The sequence below is a fragment of the Xenopus laevis genome, chromosome 1S (assembly GCF_017654675.1).
Source record: "Xenopus laevis strain J_2021 chromosome 1S, Xenopus_laevis_v10.1, whole genome shotgun sequence".
NCBI classification, from domain to species: Eukaryota; Metazoa; Chordata; class Amphibia; order Anura; family Pipidae; genus Xenopus; species Xenopus laevis.
Window position 1 is genome coordinate 46,145,857 of NC_054372.1, and position 22,965 is coordinate 46,168,821.

At 36.7% G+C, this 22,965-nt stretch overlaps 1 protein-coding gene across 2 annotated transcripts in view; it reads left to right on the plus strand.

Annotated features, from left to right (window-relative positions):
• The window catches only part of nr3c2.S (nuclear receptor subfamily 3 group C member 2 S homeolog), a 194,599-nt gene extending 188,465 nt beyond the window's left edge, over positions 1 to 6,134 (plus strand). For both annotated transcript variants that reach the window (XM_018243272.2, XM_018243273.2), the window contains exon 9: positions 4,212 to 6,134. In XM_018243272.2, the coding sequence (XP_018098761.1) occupies positions 4,212 to 4,367 (156 nt within the window). In that variant the 3' untranslated portion in view covers positions 4,368 to 6,134. The remainder of the gene's footprint in view (positions 1 to 4,211) is intronic.
• Positions 6,135 to 22,965: the final 16,831 nt, after the last annotated feature.

A 22,965-nucleotide genomic window follows, 5' to 3' on the forward strand; every position in this document is an offset into this window, starting at 1 on the left:
AGCTGCTGAGCTCAATGTTTAACTGTACTGGAGCATGTTCTGTTAATGCTGGCTTGCAGGAATACCTCTGACTCCACAGTGTGTATTATTTATGTTTCATACAGGATCACAGGGGGAAATGAGTGCACTTCAGGACATGCCTTGACATTACAGCTTGGGCTTGTTTAAGGAAATTACATATGGAATTATTTTCCTGATTTACTTCTGCTGTGTTGCCCTGAGAAGCTCTGTAGGAGGCTAAAAACATGATTCCCTTGGTAATTGTTTATTCAGCAGAAAGCAGACCCTCCTTCCTCCATGCCAAAGCAGGACATGTATTTATTTAGGTTAAAAGATAGGGATTTATTCTGAAAGGCAGCTATTTATTGGTGCTTCATATACATGTAACATTTATGCATTGTACAGTACCTGAAAACAAATCCGCATATTTTAATTGTAGCACTTGCTGCATCACGAAATATACAGCCCTTACTTAATATACGGACAGTGGTTATTAAAAGGCTGATTTGTATCAGGATTTCAAGTGTTTGAATTGTTAAAGCCAGCCTACAATTTACATTGGGTGGTTATGATTCAGAGTGTTAGAACTCGGCTTTAATGCTCACTAACACCCCATAGATCATAATGATGAACACATTCTGCCAAACTGATGCATTGAGCTACACCAATCAATGTATCCTATGTTTCCTGACGGGCTTATAATGTTACTTAAAATTGAAATGGGGCGGTAACTGGGACACTGAATAATCTTTCACCTTACTGGGTTGCTTCAATGTATTCACCAGTTGATTTCAAATTCATCTCATCTGAGTGTTCAGATTGTGGTTCTTTTAGATATTTTTCTGTTGCTATGTTTATAGCAGGGGGTAACATCTTCAGGATGAGAGGTTCTTACATATCTGTATATCTTTTTGGTTGTCTTTAGAGACCTTGGGACCTTGTTTACACATGAATGTTTCGAGGAGTGTTGGATATGAAAGCTTGTAGTATTTCAATGTGTAAGTGGTCTTATTGTAGACTCTCTGAAAGCCCTTCTCCTTTGTCACTCATTTTTAATGGCTTTTGAACATTTTTTTTAACTCTAGACTGTTTTGTTACCCATTGGTGCTTGTGGTTAAAATGTTTTACCCTGTTCAACTGGTATAGTCCAATTTAAAATTGTGAATGACCAAATGTATTACTGGCAGCTGAGATGTGAAGGCCATATGACTTAAAAGGCATACCCCTATACTTATTATCAGTGACTCTCTGGAATTATCCATGCCATAAAGTATCTGAAAGGTGGCAGGCTTGCATTGCATAGGGACTTTGTAGGAAATCTCACCTGTCAACTGCATTTATTGAACATGGTCTTGCAGATATAAACTGTTTTTTTACTGTGTGTAGCATAGCAATAAAAGATGCTCTATATTAGATATAGGGCTTTATTTCTGAAAAAATCAAAATAACCGTTTATATAGAGTTACTTATTTTGACTATAAAAATCATATTTTTGTTCATTTCGAAAGAACACAAACATATATTCCATCTATATTTATATATTAGATGTCACCAAGTTTTTCAGTGATCATAGAACATGATTTGATTTCAAATAAATTAGCAGTGATCCCCAACCAGTAGCTCGTGAGCAACATTTTGCTCTCCAACCCCTTGGATGTTGCTCCCAGTGGCCTCAAAGCAGGAGTTTTTTTTTTTGAATTCCAGGCTTGGAGACAAGTTTTAGTTGCATAAAAACCAAGTGCTCTGCCAGAGTCTCAATGTAGGTTGACAATCCACATAGGGGCTACCAAATGGCCAATCACAGCCCTTATTTGGCACCCCAAGAACATTTTTCATGCTAGTGTTGCTCCCCAACTCCTTTTACTTCTGAATGTTGCTCACGGCTTCAAAAGGTTGGGGATCCCTGCATTAGAGTAAGTGTTTTTTTTAGGTTACTTTTTCCACGGCAACTGTTTTTTGCTGGGACTTTTTCTCCTCAGCAAACATTGGAGTCCATGGGGCTGATTTAAGAATGTTGTGGGGACTTTTGTTCTCCGGTTAGGGCTTTCTAGCGCAAATATCATATTTCCTTAATCCACAATTGATTCGTTATTTACCAAGTGTAAAATCCAGAAAATCACATTCAACATTGTTGAATCATACATGGAGATTCCTCCTGCTGTTTTTCGAAATGTTCAGCTCTGATGACAGCATGTTTTTAAAGGACATTGTGGTCTTAATTGTTGCTCACTAATTTTCAAATACCAACACCTAAAAACTCCATGTTCAGAATTTCCTACAAGCCATACCCTAGGTCAGTTGTCCCCAACCAGTAGCTCAGGAACAACATGTTTCTCCCCAACCCCTTGGATGTTGCTCCCAGTGGCCTCAAAGCAGGTGCTTCTTTTTGAATTCCAGGCTTGGAGGGAAGTTTGGTTGCATAAAATCCAGTTGTACTGCTTGGCATCCTCAAGGGCTTTTTTCATGCTTGTGTTTCCTCAACTCTTTTTACATTTGAATGTGGCTCATGGGTAAAAAAAAAGGTTGGGGACCCCTGCCCTAGTTGTAGATGCACACAGTCAGAGCAATAGTTCTGTGTTGCTTTTGAATGAATGCCGTTGTGTCATGATTGATATCTATGGGAATATTACTACAATATAACTTCTGTATGAAAATGTCTGGACTATTTTACTATATTCACTATTTTTCACTTTATTGAGAGATCAAGCTGCTATGAACTGGTTTATTATCCTTTATCAGAGAGAGAGAGAGAGAGAGAATTATCTAGTTCAAACACCCATTCTTTCAGTATTGTTAAATTCAGTAAATGAGAATTATAGAATGATATATTCTATGTGCATATACTGTATATGCAGTTGTTTTGAGCTTTAGTACAGTGTTGCATCAGCAAATCAAAAACATCTACCATGTTATTCCTTCCGCTACTAAGAGAGGGTTCCACACACACTGATGGGGCCATAAACAAGCTTACAGCTTAATCAAGCTCTTATTAGCATATGTGTAGCTAGCCAACATATTATATGTATGTTGAAGGTTCCTTGAAAATAACAAAATGGAAGGAATGGATTCCTTAGGAGAGAGCTGGAAGATTTTGCTTGTTCTGTATCAGTGCGGATGTTGAAAGCAGCCTAATTTGTTCTAACAACAGCCAGCTTATTCAGCGAATAACTCCAGCACTGGCAAAACCTTCTCCAACTCTAGAACTAGGTTTAAAAAGAAAAGATTGTAAAACAGGCCTGCAAAACAAGTCTGAGCTCCGTTATGTTTACAGATTCCCCAAATTAGGGTTAAAAGTGTGGTGTGAATTTAACATCTACTATGTCTGGCACTGGCAACATGAACATTCATTGGCAGAAGTTGTTTTGTGTAAAAGTAATGAACTATAAAATCTCGTGCTCCTGTTTGCTTCTATTTTAAATTTAACTTGGATATCACAGCATTGCAGATTAGATTATTTAAAATAAGTGCTTTTAAATGTCAAAACACTCTCTTTGTGCTTCAGCTAAACAAAAGCAGTTCAACAAGTGACACCAGATCAGACCTGAAAGATTTCAGAACACAGAAAGAGAAAAGAGTGGTTTTAGAGTTTATAGAAAATCTCTACTTTCTTGAGTCTGCCCATGGAATACTTGAAGCACAGCACTGGTTTATGTTTAAAGTAAAAAGCCTTTATTCAATACACATGGCAACGATCTGGATAACAGCGAAGTTTCAGGCCAAGCTTGAAAAAAGGCCAAACAAGTCCTGAGACGTCGCTGTTATCCAGATCGTTGCCATGTGTATCAATAAAGGCTTTTTTTGTTTATGCTGATGAATGAATGGATAACTAGCATGCCATGTTTTTATGCCATAATACCACAATGCATGATATGCCGAAATCACTTCTATGTGGCATGTAATTATGACATTGGTACAGGTCTTTATGATTGTTGTAGAAACCCAACTCTTAAATTTTAACTTTGTCTTCCCCACTTAATTGTGTGGTGAGTGGCATGGAAAAGCTAACATTTGGTCTTTCCTGTGAATAATGTTAATGTTGCATTAACAAAACCAAACCTCAGATCTGTATGCTCTGCTTTTTTTCTATATTTTTGAGCTGCTACAGTCCTGGAAATACAGCAATTTTGACAGGAAATTGTCTTTTATTTGGTGGAATTCATTCTTAATTGTAGCTGTAAAAGAAAGTAACGGTTTATTTATTTGCATTTCAGCTTGTTGGGGACTTGTTGGAATTCTGCTTCTACACGTTCAGGGAATCTCAGGCACTAAAAGTGGAATTTCCTGCCATGCTTGTGGAAATAATAAGTGATCAACTACCAAAGGTGGAATCTGGGATTGCCAAGCCTTTGTACTTTCACAGAAAATGACTGGAAAAGTCTTAAAGGAGAACTTTGCCTTAAGTTTCCTCTTATATTCCACCCTCAAGCCCTTGATCCTAGGAAACTGTGCTTTGGCATTCTGAAAAAGAATCTGATTTACTCTCTCCGAGCTGGAAGAAATCACTTTGCAGAGGGTCTGAGAACTGAAGAAAACGGCGAAACGATGGAAGGTGTACATGAGAAGCTCCCGTTCCAATGGATAAAAAGCCATATCTAATTAATAACTGTTCCATTTTGATATTCTAACTCGTTGAAGTTTTAATTACGCCATGGAGGTTCTGGTTATATTTCTTTTAAAAAGGTTCTTGGATGTACAAGAAGAGTATAAAGCTTATCCGTGGCCTGCACAAGAGAGTATGGTCAATATGAGGCATTACATTTTATTTTGTTCTATAAGGAAACAAAAGTCAAACTGTTGTTTAAAATATTAAGGAACATTAGATGTTGAATGATCATATCCCACTTGTGACCTTTGTTGTCCCATGTTATCAACAATACTGTAGATGAAAGACTTGGGCTCTTTAATGTTAGTGGCTCACTTCTAAATAAAAGCCGGTGCGTGATCAACTTCCCGCACCGGAATTACTTTGCCATATGAGTACTCCGCAACTTTAATACAACCCTTTTTAGGTTGATAAATAGACTTCTAATGATTTAAAAAAGCCCCTGTCTCAGTTTATAGGATCCATATTGTGCTGGCTTTAAAGATAATTTTTGCGGTTTATTATGTACTGTATATTGCTGTATGTACAAATTGTGAAGGATCAGAATCAAATATATGGAAATTTTGTAAATGAGAAAAAAAAGCTAATGACTTGTAGGATGAATGGAAAGCCTAAGAAAGTATTTTTTGGAAGAATTCTATTTTGATGGAGACTATTTAAAAGTACTATCTTTGTCTAAATAAGGTAATTTTTTTTGTAAAGTGAAATGTTTTGCATGGATAATGACTTGTTTACAGCGTATTTAAAAAAAAAAAGGGAAAGCTGTGCCTTTTTTAGCATCATAACTAATTTACCATTTTACAATATCTGTTTGTAAATAGACTCACTTTAAATCCCAATTTCAGTTCTATTTAAGCTTTTATACTTTTCTGTAAAAAGGAAAAAAAATGGTTCAACCTTTTTTTGTGAACTGCCTGCAAGTAAGATTGGAGCACACTTTTTAGGAATTCTCCTTAATGTTTTACTGTGGATGACAAGGTTGGTTCCAGGCGATTATGCTTCATATACAGCTACAGGGTAACATGGAGGTCTACAGCACTTCAACCACCTCTGGTGTATTGCCGATATAACAAGTCATTTTAGCCTGAAATTCATAATTTAAGGAACATTTTGTGATCACAAGTTTCCTCTCTGTCTCTCTCTCTATACACACACATATACATATATATATATATATATATATATATATATATATATATATATATATGTGTTTTATAAAAATGTTTTTGGAGGGGGAATTCCCCCTAAAATTGATGGCACTTCACTTTGTACAAATAAGAGGAAAAAAAGAGATATGATGGGGCATGCCAAAAATAACCTTTAGAGTGCACTTTACTTTCTTCTGTATCAAGTGATCTTAATATCCCAAATATTGTATTTTCATCATGAGAGCAAAGTTTTAATCAGTAGTACCAGTTGCTATGACATCTGTGGCCAGGGTATATTTATGATGGTTTATAGGACTTCTGAGAATGATATGCATTTTGTACAGGATCAGCACTATATGAAAATAAACTTTAATTTGTTTTGATGTATGGCATTACCAAATTGTATGCATAAACTTGCACTTTTCCAAATAATAACAGTAAAAAAAAAGCCTTAAAATAAAATGCAGTGCTAATAGCCTTGATGTCACCTAAATGCTGGTAGCAAGCACACTGATTTAAGCTACAAGGAAATGAAGCCACAGTACATGTTAACCTCTGCACTTGACATTTTGTTTTAGATTAATGGTCTGCGTCCATATTTTGTGGTGTCCATTTATTAACCAGATTGTGCTGTTACTGCTTCCCCACGGTGATACAGTCACGTTTCTATTGCTAAAAATATGAATTCAAAAAATTGGTTCATGCCAAAGTATATATTTATATTACAGTGGCCACCTATGTCAAAGTCTCACTGTGGACACATAGCAGTGCCTTAACCAATCCTTAAATTTTATTGAATAACACAGAATATAATAAGAAATCAAATACTGTTTGCATACATATTTAATCCCAAACTTTGATGTTGATTCTTCGAGGAAGATTTACTCATGTTGTTCAGGTTAGTTGGATGATGTTTGTTCTGTGTAATTATCAAACAGTGTCACAGAATCCCATTTGCACATGTAGGACATTCATCTGTTTTGTTCTTGAGCCAGTCCAAAAACAAATTAGGATATTTCATCATCTAAAATGTCCTTTTATTTTATCAAGAAGTCCAGGCAACACAACAGCATGATGCTACAACCACCATACTTTTACTGTAGGTGTAGGCACATCATTTAGTAGGACATATGTGGCCCAATTTTTGGCATTTATCCAAGAATTTTTGAGGTGTCTTCAGTGCAGGGACAGATAATGATGGTGAATAATATTCTACATCATTTCAGTGAACGTGGCTACCTTCAAAGAGGAGGTTGTGTCTTGCATGACTTTCAGAATATTGTGTATTGTTAGGGTTGGCAGTTTAGTTTGCCATTGTGATAGACCCGTGGAGATGGTCACATGATCAAGTGTTTTGTGCAGAGTCAATTGTGCCCCTGCAATAACTTGATGAGTGGTATTTCTAAACTGATAAAAGATCATCAAGATCATTGTCCCAGTCCATATCTAGCAGGGCCCACTACACCTTGGATGCTTAGATTTTTAGTAATAGTAGAAAATGTGTGAGTTTGTAATTGGGAATAGAGTGGATGCCTCAGTTATACTCTGAACTTTTTTCCTGACTGTGGAGAGCAACTGACCTACTCGGTTGATGCCATTTTGGTCCTAGTGTCAGAAGATTGGGCCAGTTATGCCATTTTGGAAATCGGGGTTACTGGACAAAAGGGAGCCAAAGAGAGTAGGTAGATTGTAGGCCCATTTTGACCTGGGAATTTCTCCAGGTTTTCCAAGCTGTGTGAAGAATCAGGTTAACTGCTGTTTCTACAGACAAATTGTGTTGTGGCATTAGTAATAAGGAAACTAAATTGAAATGGGACAATAGTTATTGGTTTAGGGCTGTGTTGGTGAAGGTGTTGTTTTCATGAAGCCAGTCTTTAGTGTCTGCTAGGTTATATAGCTTTATATAGGGGAAATTGATTCCTCCATTTGCCTTAGGTTGGCTCAGTTTCTGCATGACTGCAGTGAACTTTTGCCGTTCCAAATATACTGTAGGAGCTACAGTAAGTTTGGGTTCAGAAGTAGTGGTAAGACTGATGCTTCTCCAAAGTCTGAAAAGAGCTTCAAAATATAGGAAAGAGTGTTCTGTGCTTTGTCAATGAAAAGTAGGAAGTCACCAGCAAAGGCTATCAACTTGGTTTCTATTGTCCCAATTTCAATTATGTAAAGTGAGTGGATTAGTCAAGGATGCTGAGCAATGTGCTAGGTTAAATAAGGGAGGGGAGAGTGGGCAGCCCTGGTAGGTTTCCCTCTAGTCATAATGGATTTTGATCTAGTCCATGAAATAAAATATCACAGGGAATATAACGTTATTGTAGGTTTTGTTATTCAATAAAATAAGCAAATTGGTTAAGAGCCTGAAGGCCTCCGCAAGTCACTGCATATTGGCACATAATTGTTCTTAACATCACTGCATATACTGTTTAATTTTGAGTCAACTACACAGCAAAAAGGTCAAGATTCAATTTAAAAAAATGGTAAATTGACTCTTTATTGTGTCCTTGGTCCAAATAGTTTCTCACCAGATATACAAGGATGTGTATATATACAATGTATATATTTTTTTCAAATAAATGTGCTGTTTTGGGATGCAAATCTTACAACAACATATAGAAGGAAATAAAAGAATCTACTGAAACTTTTTAAAGAGTTCTGTAAATACAGTACCTTGTTAGGTGGGATGCAAAGTACAGTATAAACAGGGTAGATGTGGTATAGGATCACTATGACTTACAGCATTCATCCAAACCATTGTCTTTATTCTCTAAATCTGTCTCTTCTATCATGAAGATTTGAGAATATTTCTTTAAAAAAAAAAAAAGAAATATTCAAGGATCACATCACACCTAAGTACATTAGCTACTTGTGTTTAAACATCTGGCACGTGTTATGTACCTGGAAGTGGACAAATTGCACTAATGCTTGTTGTGCACATGGGATGATCAATGTTAAAAACTATTTCAGGCAGTAGGTCATTAGGCAGTAGGTAACATGTAGTAGTAGGTAACATGTATCTCAAATGTCAAAGATATTATGTGAAGAACCGCTCGGCAAACTACCCATGTACTGAATTATAGGACAAATTTGGGTAGAAAATTTGGAAACACACAGATTAGTTCTACCAGCTTAAACGTTGCTTGAACATAATTATTCTAAACAAGTTCAGTTCTAATTTAACAATTTTGTTGTGCGTATGATTTTATATTTAAAGATTACTTTCATGGGAAAAAAATTTTTTTCAAAATGAATCAGTTAATAGTGCTGTTCCAGCAGAATTCTGAGCTGAAATCCATTTCTCAAAAGAGCAAACAGATTTTTTTATATTTAATTTTAAAATCTGACATGGGGCTAGACATTTTGTCAATTTCCCAGCTGCCCCATGTCATGTGACTTGTGCCTGCACTTTAGGAGAGAAATGCTTTCTGGCAGGCTGCTGTTTTTCCTTCTCAATGTAACTGAATGTGTCTCAGTGGGACATGGGTTTTTACTATTGAGTGCTGTTCTTAGATCTACCAGGCAGCTGTTATCTTGTGTTAGGGAGCTAACACTATTGTTCTTTTGTTTGGCTGCTGGGGGGAAAAATGGAGGAGGGTGATATCACTCTAACTTGCAGTACAGCAGTAAAGAGTGATTTAAGTTTATCAGAGCACAAGTCACATGACTTGGGGCAGCTGGGAAATTGACAATATGTCTAGCCCCATGTCAGATTTCAAAATTGAATATAAAAAAATCTGTTTGCTCTTTTGAGAAATGGATTTCAGTGCAGAATTCTGCTGGAGCAGCACTATTAACTGATTCATTTTGAAAAAAATTTTTTTTTCCCATGACAGTATCCCTTTAACCATTTCATGACTGGGTTGTAATGCAAATTTCTGCCACTTTCCCCTCTGTAAAATTGATAGCACTTCTTAAACCTAGGACATGTTTAAAGGGGTAGTTCACCTTTAAATGTAGTATGATGAGGAGCGTGGAATTCAGAGACAATTTGTAATTGGTCTAAAATTTTTTTACAGCTTATGAATTATTTAGCTTTTTGTTTATCCTTTACCCCAGGAGACAGAGGCTTGAACAAGAGGCTGAAAGATGAAAAGGAAAAAGTCTGAATATAAAGATAACTAACAATAACATGATAGTGTCACACAGCAATAGTTTTTTGGTTGCCGGGTCAGTGAACCACATTTGAGTTTCAAAAAAAGTAGACAAGATGGGCAAATAATTGAGAACCTTAATAATATAAATGCTTCTAAGAACAGGCCATTCTATAACACACTAAGAGGAATATTGTAATCATTTTCGAGGTCCAGAAAAAAAAATGCAAACGCCAAAAAAAGTAACTTTTTTCATGAACATTAAAAAAAAACAGAATATTCCACTCTGTGTTTTTTTTGCAGAAAAAAGTTGCAAATTTACGAGAATCACAAGTTCCATTTGTTTACAATGGGGCCAATAAACTTGAATATTTTAATGAATTGGGAAAATAAATATATGAATAAAGCTGAGACCATTCACATTGACTTCTATTGAACCTCGCCAACTTTTACTTGCAGAGTTTTTTCTGGTGACCTCTCAAGGTTTTATTCTTTAATAAATCCAAACTATTTGGAGGTGGTCAAAAGAATATTAGAGTATATTCTAATTAATTTACCATGTTTTTTTTTTTGAACAGTGAAAACAACTATAACTCGACTTTTGATAAATTGTACCCAAAAGACCCCCGCAGGAAAAGCCACTAAAGTGAAAGAGAGCAAAATGTTCAAAAACAATTAAGTAACGGCACTTGTTATCAAAAATTGCACTATGACCCCACAAATCTGTTTAGTAAACAGCATGATTTATTAAAAGATGCCAAGGATTCAGGATTGTTGTCCTCTCAGGAGTATAATGTGTTGGACTAAAACCAATCCAAGGATACTGACTTTTTATATGTTGCCAAAGTTACATAAGAACAAAGTTAAACCGCCTGGTTTACCGATTATATTGGGCAACGCCAACTTATGTGAAATTACAGGCCAATATATTGACAATAAATTGCATCTGCCTTCAAGGACACAGGGGATGTCTAGCAAAAGTTACAAGATATTAGATTGAGTAAAGATACAATTGTTGGTGATGTTACCTCGTTATATACATGTATTAAACATAAAGCTGGTATCGGAGCAGTCAAGAGCAATTATGACATAGATTACAGGACATTTCTTACAGATCTTTTACAATTCTCTCTGACACATAATTACTTATAATACACAAAAGCCATGAATATCCTGTAAATTATATTCTTATAAACGGTGAGTTCTGATGTCATCAGTTATAAACGGTGAGTTCTGATGTCATCAGTTATAAACGGTGAGTTCTAATGTCATTTCTGTCACATGACTCACTGAAGTTTATGTATTATAATAAATAATGTACCCCCAGTTGTAAAATATGAGGATATTAGAAGTTACCTCGGAGTTCCATGACCTGTATAAAAATACTCGGCCTTCGGCCTCGTGTTTTTATATGCTCATGAAACTCCTCGGTTACTTAAAATTAGGGATGCACCGAATCCACTTTTTTGGATTCGGCCGAACCCTGAATCCTTCACGAAGGATTCGGCCGAATACCGAACCGAATCCGAACCCTAATTTGCATATGCAAATTAGGGGTGGGAAGGGGAAAACATTTTTTACTTCCTTGTTTTCTGACAAAAAGTCACGCAATTTCCCTCCCTGCCCATAATTTGCATATGCAAATTAGGATTCGGTTCAGCCGGGCAGAAGGATTCGGCCGAATCCGAATCCTGCTGAAAAAGGCCGAATCCTGGCCGAATCCCGAACCGAATCCTGGATTCGGTGCATCCCTACTTAAAATATCCTTATATTTTACAAGAGGGGGTACTGTATTCACTATATAATGACAAATGCAATGTGTAAGTACAAGGAACCGCTATGGCCCCCCCCTTTGCACCACATATGCAAATTTATTGTGGCATGGTGGGAGCAGTTTTATGTCTTTTCTGAAAAGATATATCGGTGGACTTGTCATATTAATCAATGGGTACGGTACATTGCCGATCTGTTTATTATATGGGATGGTTCAGTTGAATCTCTACAGCAGTTTTTTAACTTTCTGAACGACAATAAACTCAATCTGAAATTAACATCTGTCTATAATTTATTTTCAAGGTGATTTTCTGGACATTACTATAATGAAAGATGATGATGGCCTTTTACAGACTGATATGTATAGAAGAGAAACAGCTACTAATTCTACATTACACTTTTAAGTCATCATGCCTCTATCGGTAAAACAAAGAGAGCTTTGAAGAAAAGGATCTATTTAGTATTAAATCCACATATACTGAACAAAATGCAATTACATGGGCAAAGGAATTATGAAATGGACAAAAATAAATTGAAAAAAGTCCATTAGGGAAACATTTTTATTTATATCATAATGGGAAACCTGATGGATTAACAGTAACAGTACTAAAACATGTGTCTATAGGAATTAGAAAATTTGATCTTGATCGAAGGCTTCTATCAAATAAATGTAGATGGATTTATGATCTTAATATTTTGACTCCATGTGGATTAAATGAAAGCTTGTGGTTACACACATATATAGGCCAATAGTGGCTACCATTTCTTGTAGGCTTAAGCACTACCAGCTAAAAAGTACTAATTATTACAGAGATCTGATCGTTTCTTGATGTGATTTATAGAATTTTGGAATATAGGAAACATTGTGCTTAATGCTGTTATGATAATTCTCTTTGGCAGGTTCATTATACTTAATCCGGAATCACGATGCTGGAATGTCCAATGACCATGTGATTACCTGAAACCGCCGCAAACGTGATGACATAAAGATGGCGGTATTTTGCCACCATTTGCCTTTGACAAAGCCCTCGTGTTAGTTAGCTCTAACTAAAAACTTTTTTAAACTTGCGAATTGAAAGATTGGGATAGGAAAACGGGTAGAAGAGAGGCGGTTTGGTGGCAATAACACTTCATGAATGGAGACGGTTGAAAGATTTCAGGTGGCATGGGAATTAAGTAAATACAGACAGCAATGGAAGCAGTGAGCATTTTCAAACCTTGGTGTTGGGATAGGAATAAGAGATAGGGATTAGGCCACTACCAATATAGGCGCCTCTGAGAGGACATACTGGAAGGAATGATCATTATTTTGCACACCAAACCATCGTGTCTGTATTGAATTTTGATAATAGGAAGTGTTTAAAAATGAATATATTCTCAATCACCCTTACCCACGGTATCTATTGCAATACAATAGCGCCTCACCCGTGTTTTCCCTGCCCCCCACCATAGAGGATGCAATTTGGCAGAGGGTTTATAGGTCTGATGTGAGATCCAGGTTGGACCAGCATGATAACATTTCTTATTTGCTGAACTTCCTCGATACTCTAATACCAGATCGATACACATACATTTTTTTTTAAATATTTTTAGTTCCATTCATTTTCCACTCATGCCAATTTTTTAAATGAAGCTATCAAATGTTATGTTTTAATCAGGTTCATACTACATATCCGTGGATTAAGAACTGCTTATGTCACATTTGGTACTTTATTCACTATAAGCACTTTATGATCAATGAATGACCCAACGATTTATATTATATTAATTAATATAAGAATCACACTAAGGATTGGTTTTCACACAATGAATCTTATAGAATTTATCTGAGTAATAGTGAATTTCACATTTGAATTGAATTGATTTTCCCCCCTTTTTACGTTCTTTTTTTCTTCACGTTAATTAATTATTGGATTGTGCGACACGAATAAGTCTTCTGGCAGTTCCTTTCTTTTGGGTAATTAAAATTTGTTATTTATGGAGTTGTCAGAACATCTATCATTTTGGACTTCTAATTGGCAGTGGTGATATGTTAGGAGGGGCGGAAAATACAAATATGGTAGAGCACAGGTTTTTATCCCTCATCTCCTCCTCCTGTACCAGCGGTAAATGAGAACTATAACTGCTTGCCATTGGTTCCACTTATCTTGGAAAGTTTGCTTGTTTATGGATCAAGTAAAATTATATCAGTTTTTAATTTGCACAAATATTTTTTATGCAGCAACATCACAGCAAACACTTCAGAAACTATGCTGTGTGCGTTAGAGTTGTGGGATGTAGGTAAAATGAAAATGGTCTCCTCCTTATTATTTCTTTTTATCTTTAAAAACTTTTGTTTTTGTTTGGCAAAAGCCTTTTTTTTCAGGTGTGAAATGTTCTTGTTTTTCCTGTTTCTTTTTTGCCAAATATTGCCCACCTGCCCTCAGATGACCTATTACATTAAAACAAAGATGTTTTCCTTTGGTGTTTTTTTTTTAATCTTATAATTTACCCTCTTTGGGATTTGGAAAGCAAAGAATGCTCCGCGTTAAAATAAAAGAAAAATATTAATACATGACAAGAATTTTCTTTACATGGCAACAGCATGGAGAACCCTTGGACATGAGAAAATGCACTGAACACAAAGGGGGTTATTTACTAAACTCTGAATGCCAAAAACCCGAAAAATTTGTGTTTTTTTAGTATAAAATCCAAATTTTTCAGTATTTATTAAACCCCCGAGGATGGAAAAAGTATGAATCTGAAAATCTAGCATCTCAGACCTGTGGAGGTTTCATATAAGTCAATGGGAGAAGTCCCAAAGATTTTTTGATCTGCGCTGGGTTTAGTGCAATCACCCAAAGATTTCAATGTTTTCGGCGAAAAAACGTTTTCGGTGGAAATTCGTGATTGTGATTTTTCACAATTTTTTTCGGATTTTTTCCCGCAAACAACTTTTTCGAGAAAGTGTATTAATAAATAAGCCAAAAAAACCTGTGCGGATTTGGTCGGATTTTTTTCCCAGAAAACATTAAGATAAATTCGGACTTTGATAAATAACCTCCAAAGTGTCCCCTTCAAGTATGCTGCTCTCTTAATGCGTGCCATGCAGCACTGAACTGGTCCTGGATGTATAGGGAAGTAACATAACAAAACATTCTCATATGTTTTTCGACAAAACCATTAAATGGTATTACATAAAAGACAAAAGTGCTCATATGTATGCAAACTATATTTAAGGAACGGTAACACCAAAAAAGTAAAGCGTTTTAAAGTAATGGCTCATTTCAAGGAACTATTCAATTGACCTTCATTTTCTATTTCTTATAGTTTTTCTAATTATTTGCCGCCACCTTCTGATTCTTTCCAGCTTTCAAATTGGGGTCCCTGACCCCATCTAAAAACCAAATACTCTGCAAGGTTACACATTTATTGTTATTGCTACTTGTGCTAGGGCACAAGAAATTGCAGTAAAGTATGCCAGTTGCATTGCAGATATTGTGCTTATCATCCCCAATGTAAATTCCCTATTGCATTGTGATTCTTCAATACTGTAAAGATGATAAATGGATTCACCACGCATGCAAGTGTTAAAGTCTTTCAGTTGTATCCATAAAGGGGTGTTAAAATACGACAGACCCATCTTGTATAGACACACGTGGCACTTGCCGTGATGCTTGAGCCTCAGCACTGGGGGACACGAGAATTAGAAAACACTACAAGGGCCACACACCCAATAAATCCCAAACTTTGTGTATGAAAGAAGAAGTGTGAAAATACAACAATACACTCCATTCTATTTCTATTCGTAGCCATGTCTAAGGTTGCCACCTTTATGCTGCTCATGATCTGGGCAGGGGGACAATTATGTAGCTGGGGTGGGTCAGTGACATTGCAGGCGGGTGTGGTACATCACGTGGCCATTGGCTGATCGCCATGTCAATCAGGGGATTTCCTTATTTGTCTTGATCCGGGGAGCCCTTCTGAAAACTAGGTTGTCCAGGGCAAATCTAGACAGGTGGCAACCCTAACCATATAACATCTTAATAAAGTCAAGTCAACAGACAAAATAAAAAAAAGTCCATCTTTCTTCTAATATGATTGTGTTCTTGATAGTTAATATGAAACCACTCAGTGAAACATTTTGCCGATCTCAAAAAACACGTTTTTTGAAAACTATTCATATGGGTTTATTCTGTATTGCGGAATCATTTCTGGCTTTTATTACACCAAGAAAAGACTTCCTTTGTTTTTTAACTACTGTCTTCCTTTCAAACCACAAGCCGTTTCATGGTTTGACATCTGGAAATTACAGGCAGACAGTAGTAGCGTGTCTAAACTTAAAAGTGTCTTGTTTTTTTTAAACATTAAATTATTAGTACTCTAGAAGTTCCCCGTCTTTATTTCTTGCAGAAGGGATCTTTATTCCCCAAGTTACATCAGTTAAAAAAACTGAGACCAATATCATTTAGTTCTGCTGCATTTAGGGGCACATTTACTATTGGTTGAAGTAAAATCCTTCGACTTCGAATATCAAAGTCAAAGGACCACATTTAGTTCGATCGAACGATCGGAGGGAAAAACGTTCGATCGAAGGATTTTAATCCATCGATCGAACGATTTTCCTTCGATCAGAAAATGCTAAGAAAGCTTATGGGGAAGGTCCCCATAGGCTAACATTGTTGCTTGGTAGGTTTTAGTTGGCGAAGTAGGTAGTCAAAGTTTTTTTTAAAGAGACAGTACTTCGACTATCAAATAGTCGAATGATTTTTAGTTTGAATCGTTTTTTTCATTCGAATCCTTCACTCGAGCTTAGTAAATGTGCCCCTTAGAGTGGCACCTGAATTCTACATTCCTTGATTTTAATTATTCCCTAATTTGACTCTGTTTTCTTGAGGTTCCTCCAATATAAAATGCATTTTCCTGATTTTACGTTTCCCCAATGTTATATTATTTACATTTTGTTTCCTTTAGTCTGGGAACTTACAATCACAACAAGCAGATAGGTGTCATTTTGTGGATGCTGTTATTAAAGGAACAGTAATCCCATACCTGTACCTTGTACTTGATCCCAGCTAAGATATAGTTAAATGGATGTTCACCTTTAAATTAACTTTTAGTATGAAGTAGACTGATATTCTAAGGCAATTTGCAATACATCTTGATTTTTTTGTTGATATTTAGCTTTTTGTTCAGCAGCATTCCAGATTTGTACTTCAGCTTCTTCTGCGACGGTCTTATTTACCCTAGCAACAAGGCAGTGGTTTCAACAAGAGATGGGAAAATGGACAGCATAGAAAGATGCTATAAAATGTAACCATAACAGTAAAATTGTAGCCTGACAGACCAATAGTCTTTGGCTACTGATGTCAGTGACCCCCCCCCTCTAAAATTTGTAAGTTGGAAAGAATCAGAAGAGGAAGGCAAATAATTAGAAAACTATAAAAAAATTATGTAAACCAATTGCAAAGTTGCTAGGAATAAAAGGCCATTCTAAACTTAACTTCAAGGTGAACCACCCCTTTTAGACATATTGAAAGCAAAACAAACTTATTGGGTTTATTTAACGTTTAAGTGATTTTTTTTTACTAGTCTTAAGGTATAGAGATCAGCGCCGGATTCGCTGGGCGGGCGCCCCTAGGCCTTGCACTTCGTGCGCTCCGCGCGGTCCTGGCGCCCGTCCACACTATCACACGCTGGCGCAAAAGCGCCAGCGTGCGAGTGCCGGAGCACTGGGGAGCACAGGCGACTGGGCCTCGCCACAAATCTGGGCCTGATAGAGATCCAAATTACAGAAAAAATTTTCAGGAAAATCCCACATCCCAAGCATTCTGGAAAACAAGTCCCCTGTCTGTATCTGGTAGGGGCATTAAGCAGGGTGAAAATAAAAGCTTTATTTTAAAACATTGCTCATTTCTTGAAGGGTATGTAAGGACCTGTAGGCAATCTACTCTAGAAAGGAGGAATGTGACTCTATTATAGATGTAGTTCCACCAAATATGCCTAAACCTAATACTTCACACTGACAAAAAGCTTTATAATTATAGCAATGTATATATTTTATCTTATAGCCAGGATTTTCCCTCAGTTACACGTATAAACATACTCCTCACGAGGAAGCTTTGGGCATTCTAGCCGGCGGGAAGGCAGTTTGGGGAGATTAGTCGCCTTGAAGAAGAGGAGATTTGTCACTGGGCGACTAGTCTCCCCGAATCTGACTGTGTGTCTGCCCTAAAGGGTCTGATTTTCAATTGCCACGGATTACAAATTACGTGGAATGGGAAAGGCAGACGGCACTGCAGTGAGGTGTATCCACGCTCGATCTACTACAGCCCACTAATACATTCTCCAGGTTCTGTTGAAGAGTGACGGCAGCATTATCCTTTTAAAGAAGTGATTGGAAATGCGGGGAATTTTGTGTCTGATGGATTTGGGAGATGTAGTAAAACAACAGCTGACAGGCCACAGGTGGGGACCGCACTGGGTTTTAATATGAACACAAACATCAAAAAACATAAACAGTTGTCAGGACACACTGTTGTTAAGGGCTTCTTAGAAACATCATGTAGTTTCCTAGAAACTAAATCACACATGATTATGAACAGGGAAAAAAACAAATTCAGATGGTTTCATTCGAGAAGAGAAATAAACACTGAGGCTATTAATGCTTTCTGGTCCTGTAAATAACAGATAAGATATCCAGCACACGAGGCAAGTAACAGTATTGGACTAATGTTATCACTGATATGAACACTAGTGAGAAGAAAACAACACGGGGGTTTCCCTTATAGATTTATGTGCCATCTATGGACCTGGACACTGCTTTCATTTCCTTTATGTATAAGCACTTGAGCTTTGATAGATCTTCTGATTGCAGTGGACTAAAGTTTTTGTTTTTAAACAGTTTTTCACATTTTTTTCAACATAGTTCAAGTTTCCACCTAGAGGTCTAGAGGCCACAGACAGTTTGTCAGACGACCCCAAACACTGAATTCAAGTCACAGTACAGTGTGAAGAGAGTGAAGCCGGTGGCACAAGCATCATGATATGGAGATGTTTCTTATACTATGGTGTTTGGACTATTTATCACATACCAGGGATCATGGATCAGTTTCAATAGATCAAAATACTTGAAGAGGTCATGTTGCCTTATGCTGAAGAGGAAATGCCCTTGAAATTGGTGTTTTAACAAGACAACGACCCCAAACACACCAGTAAACAAGCAACATTTTTTTTAAATGGAATAGAGTTTATAAACAAAAGAAATAACAAGCAATATATCTATATGTATAAACAATTTAAGATATACATTTTAAACATATTGTACAACTGTAAATCCTGGGGCAGCACTAAGGAAGGGAGTTGAATATGGCAATAGGTTTTTTTGTGCCCAGGGTTGCCACCTTTTCTGGAAAAAATACCTGTCTTCCTATATATTTATCTTTTTTCCCTATTAATAACATTATCAACCATCATTTTTACCGGCCAGGCCGGTAAAAGACGGGCCAGGTGGCAACTCTATCTGTGCCATAAAACAATGTATAGTGTATTTAAAATCCAAAGCACAAGAGTGACTCAAATAGAGCAGCGAGTATAAACAATACGATAAACTGATAACACTTAAGGGAAAATGTATCAAGGGTAGAATTTCAAATTCATGGGAGCTTTTTTAAAACTCCAATAAACTCCCATGAACTCGAAGTTCGAGCAATCAAAATTCATCAAATTTTCCAAAATTGAATGAATAGGATCGACCTGAAAACTCAAATCAAATTCAATTCAAGTTTTAAAAACTCAATTCGAGTTTTTTCTCCGAAAAAAACTTGAATCTCAGGAAGGCAGCAAACAACTCCAAATTGAGCCCAGGACGTCTCACGTTGACTAAAACAGCAATTCAGCAGGTTTTAGGTGGCGAATAGTCAAATTTGAGTACTTAACGGACCAGAATATGATACATCTTGAAAATTAAATTCAAATTTTCACTTCAACCCTTGATAGATACTTGAAGACAAAACAGATAATAGTTTGGATGATTTTTTAAATATTTAAGAGATAAAAGAAAACATTGTCCAGTAGTAAATGCAGCGTTAATATTTGAAATGTAGCCTTGGTTCTAGATACCAGCTGCAGTTCCAAATCAAGTTTAGTCTCTTCGATATCTTACATCTAAAACTTTCATGCTAAGTCTTTGCTATGCAGTCTACTTTCCCATATTCTGTACAACAGGAGGGTAATACTCTGTGTGGTTTAAGTGTGAGTGAAGGTGGACTTTCCTGAACAGTAAAACGTTTACTCTCGTGTGGATTCTATAATGCTCTTATTATAGAACTCTTTATCATATTCTGCACAAGAGAAAGGCCTCTCCCCTGTGTGGATTCTATTGTGTGCATTGTGGTTCCTCTGAATAGATCATTTTTTACCACATTCTGTACAAGAGAAAGGTTTCTCCCCTGTGTGGATTGTATTGTGTGGGTTCAGGTTGATCTCATCAGAGAATTTTTACCACATTCTTTTCAAGAGAAATTTTTCTCCCCTATGTGGATTCTATAGTGAGTGCAAAGGTGGCAATTTTGAGAGAATCCTTTTCCACATTCTGTGCAGTAGAAAGGTTTCTCCCCTGTCTGGATCTCCTGCATTTCATTTCAGGAGAACCAGAACCAGAATCTATTTTCATATTTATTGTGGGCAGAGAATCCTTGTTGTGTTGCACCTCAGTCTCCAATATCTTTGTTTTCATCTCAGGCGAACCAGAACCAGAATCTATTTTCATATTTATTGTGAGGAGAGAATCCTTGATGTGTTGCTCCTCAGTCTCCAATATCTTCTGTTTCATCTCAGGAGAACCAAAACCAGAAGCTATTTTCATATTTATTGTGGGCAGAGAATCTTTGTTGTGTTGTTCCTCAGTCTCCAATTTCTTAGTATTTATCTCAGGAGAACCAGAAGCAGAATCTATTTTTATATTTATTGTGGGCAGAGAATCCTTGGTGTGTTGCCCCTCAGTCTCCAATATCTTCATTTTCATCTCAGGAGAACCCTTGTTGTTCTACTGGTGTGTGAATGAATTTATATATATGCTGCTGCTGGGGGTGAGGAGGATGAGGAGGATGGTTCCATTACTGTTCACATAGTTGCAATGAAGCCCATGTAGATGTTGAACTTGAACTCTCTGTTAGTGCAAGTACCCAGGAGTGGCATACAACTGGGCACTTCCTTTTGGCTGACTGCTGGGGGTGCAAGTGGGGGAGGGCTGTGTGTGACAGTGATGAGTGAGCACTCTGATACCAAGAAACTGGATTTATCGTTGAACAACTTCATTTGGGGTAATAGGAAACTAAATATTGCTCTTTCTAAATAACCGAGTTGGGGGGGGGCCTAAAGGTTCCAGATTTTAGGGTCTTTAACCTAGCCTCTATTACCAGATACCTTATCGAGTGGATATTAGGAGGAAACAGATACACTAAACAAAACTTGACATTTTTCATGAAAATAACATCTTGGCTATCGTACACAAAAAATGAGAGGAGATACCACGTTTTTAAAACAAACCCCCTTTTCATAGATTCGCTTTTCATCTGGAAACTTTTGTTTTCGAGTCATAACTTTAACCACATGCTAACCCCCTTTATGCCTCTACAACTTGTTTGGAGAAACTCAAAATCTGACTGAATTTACCTTAACAGATAAAAGACATGGTAGATCCACATTTAACTGGACTGAATTTAGATGCCACAATAATGTGAAATCTGGTGACCAGGTACATGTTTATTAAGGGTGGTTTGATTGGAGTCCAAAGTAAAGAGTCATTTGCTCTTCAGAAGCACTGTTTATTGATTATTGAGCATTGACCTCATCTCTCAAAAACTATCACTCCTGCCCAACTTTAGCTTTCCATTAGTAAATATGATACATCCTTAGTATAAGAAAACTAGAGAGTACAACTTTTCAAATCGTTCCACTTAACTTGGCCATACACGGCCAATAAAAGCTGCCGACAGTCGGCCAGTTGTCGATTGCGCAAGGGTAAAAATCCTGTCGGACTGCATCTGTTCGTTGATATGATCCCGCAATCCGACCAACTGTATGATCCATTATGTTAACAGAATATAGTTTTCGAATAAAATTTAACTTCTTGTAGTATGAATGTATTGCTTAAAGGACAAGGAAAGGCAGAAAAATAAAATCCCATTTTTACTTTCTTTAATGAAAAAGAACCCTATATCCAATATACTTTAATTAAAAAATGTGTACCGTTTTTATAAGAAACCTGACTGTATGCAGTGAAATTCTCCCTTCATTTACTGCTGTGGATAGGAATTGTCAGATGGTCCCTAACTGCTGAGCAGGGAAACAATCATACTTATGAACAGCAGGAGGATCCCCCCGTCTTACTTACCAGCCATGCAGAATTCAAGCAGCTTTGTTTATGATGATCCCTAAGCAGCCCAGACCACACTGAGCATGTGCAGGGCCAGGGTCAGGCAAAGATGTTTAACAAAGTTACAAGATGACAGCCCCCTGTGGCCAACTTTGAAATCTTAAATCATTTGTTTGATTAGGCTTGTGGTGCAGTAAGTTCATGTTTAGATTTAGTATACAAAATACAGCATTTCTAGCCTTATTCTATTTTAGACTTTCCTTGTCCTTTAAGAACCTAACAAGCATTTTTACGTTTAGTTCTAGTTTGCCGGTCTTTTAAATTTGATAAAGTATATAGGCGGCATCACCGTTTAATATCAATATATTTTTTTCTTTCAATGACTTTTGCTTAGAAAACCGAATAGGTGTGATAAATTGTACAGCTTTTGTCAAAATCTGCTGTTTATTCTGTAAACACAATAAAAACTATTAAAATAAAAAAAGAATGCAGACTGCTATTCTATTTTCTTTACTTTCTGTAAAGGAATAACACAAATTTGATACATTTTCCTTTATGTTTTGATTTGGAATAAAGTGCAGTGTTCCCAATGCATTTGTGTGTATGGAAATAAAAGCTATTACAGGAATGGGACCTGTTATCCAGAATGCTCGGGACCTGGGGTTTTCCGGATAACGGATCTTTCTGTAATTTGGGTTTACGAGAAATTAATTTAAACATTAAATAAACCCAATAGGCTGGTTTTGCTTCCAATCAGGATTAATTATATCTTAGTTGGGATCAAGTACACAGTATTGTTTTATTATTACAGAGAAAAAGGAAATCATTTTTAAAAATTTGGATAATTTGGATAAAATGGAGTCTATGGGAGAGAGCCATTCCATAATTCTGAGCTTTCTGGATATTGGGTTTCCGGATAAGGGATCGTATATCTATATAAGGATTTTGAGCTTTTTTAAATTTTTTAAAACACGCTGCTATTATTCGGAACACTGTATA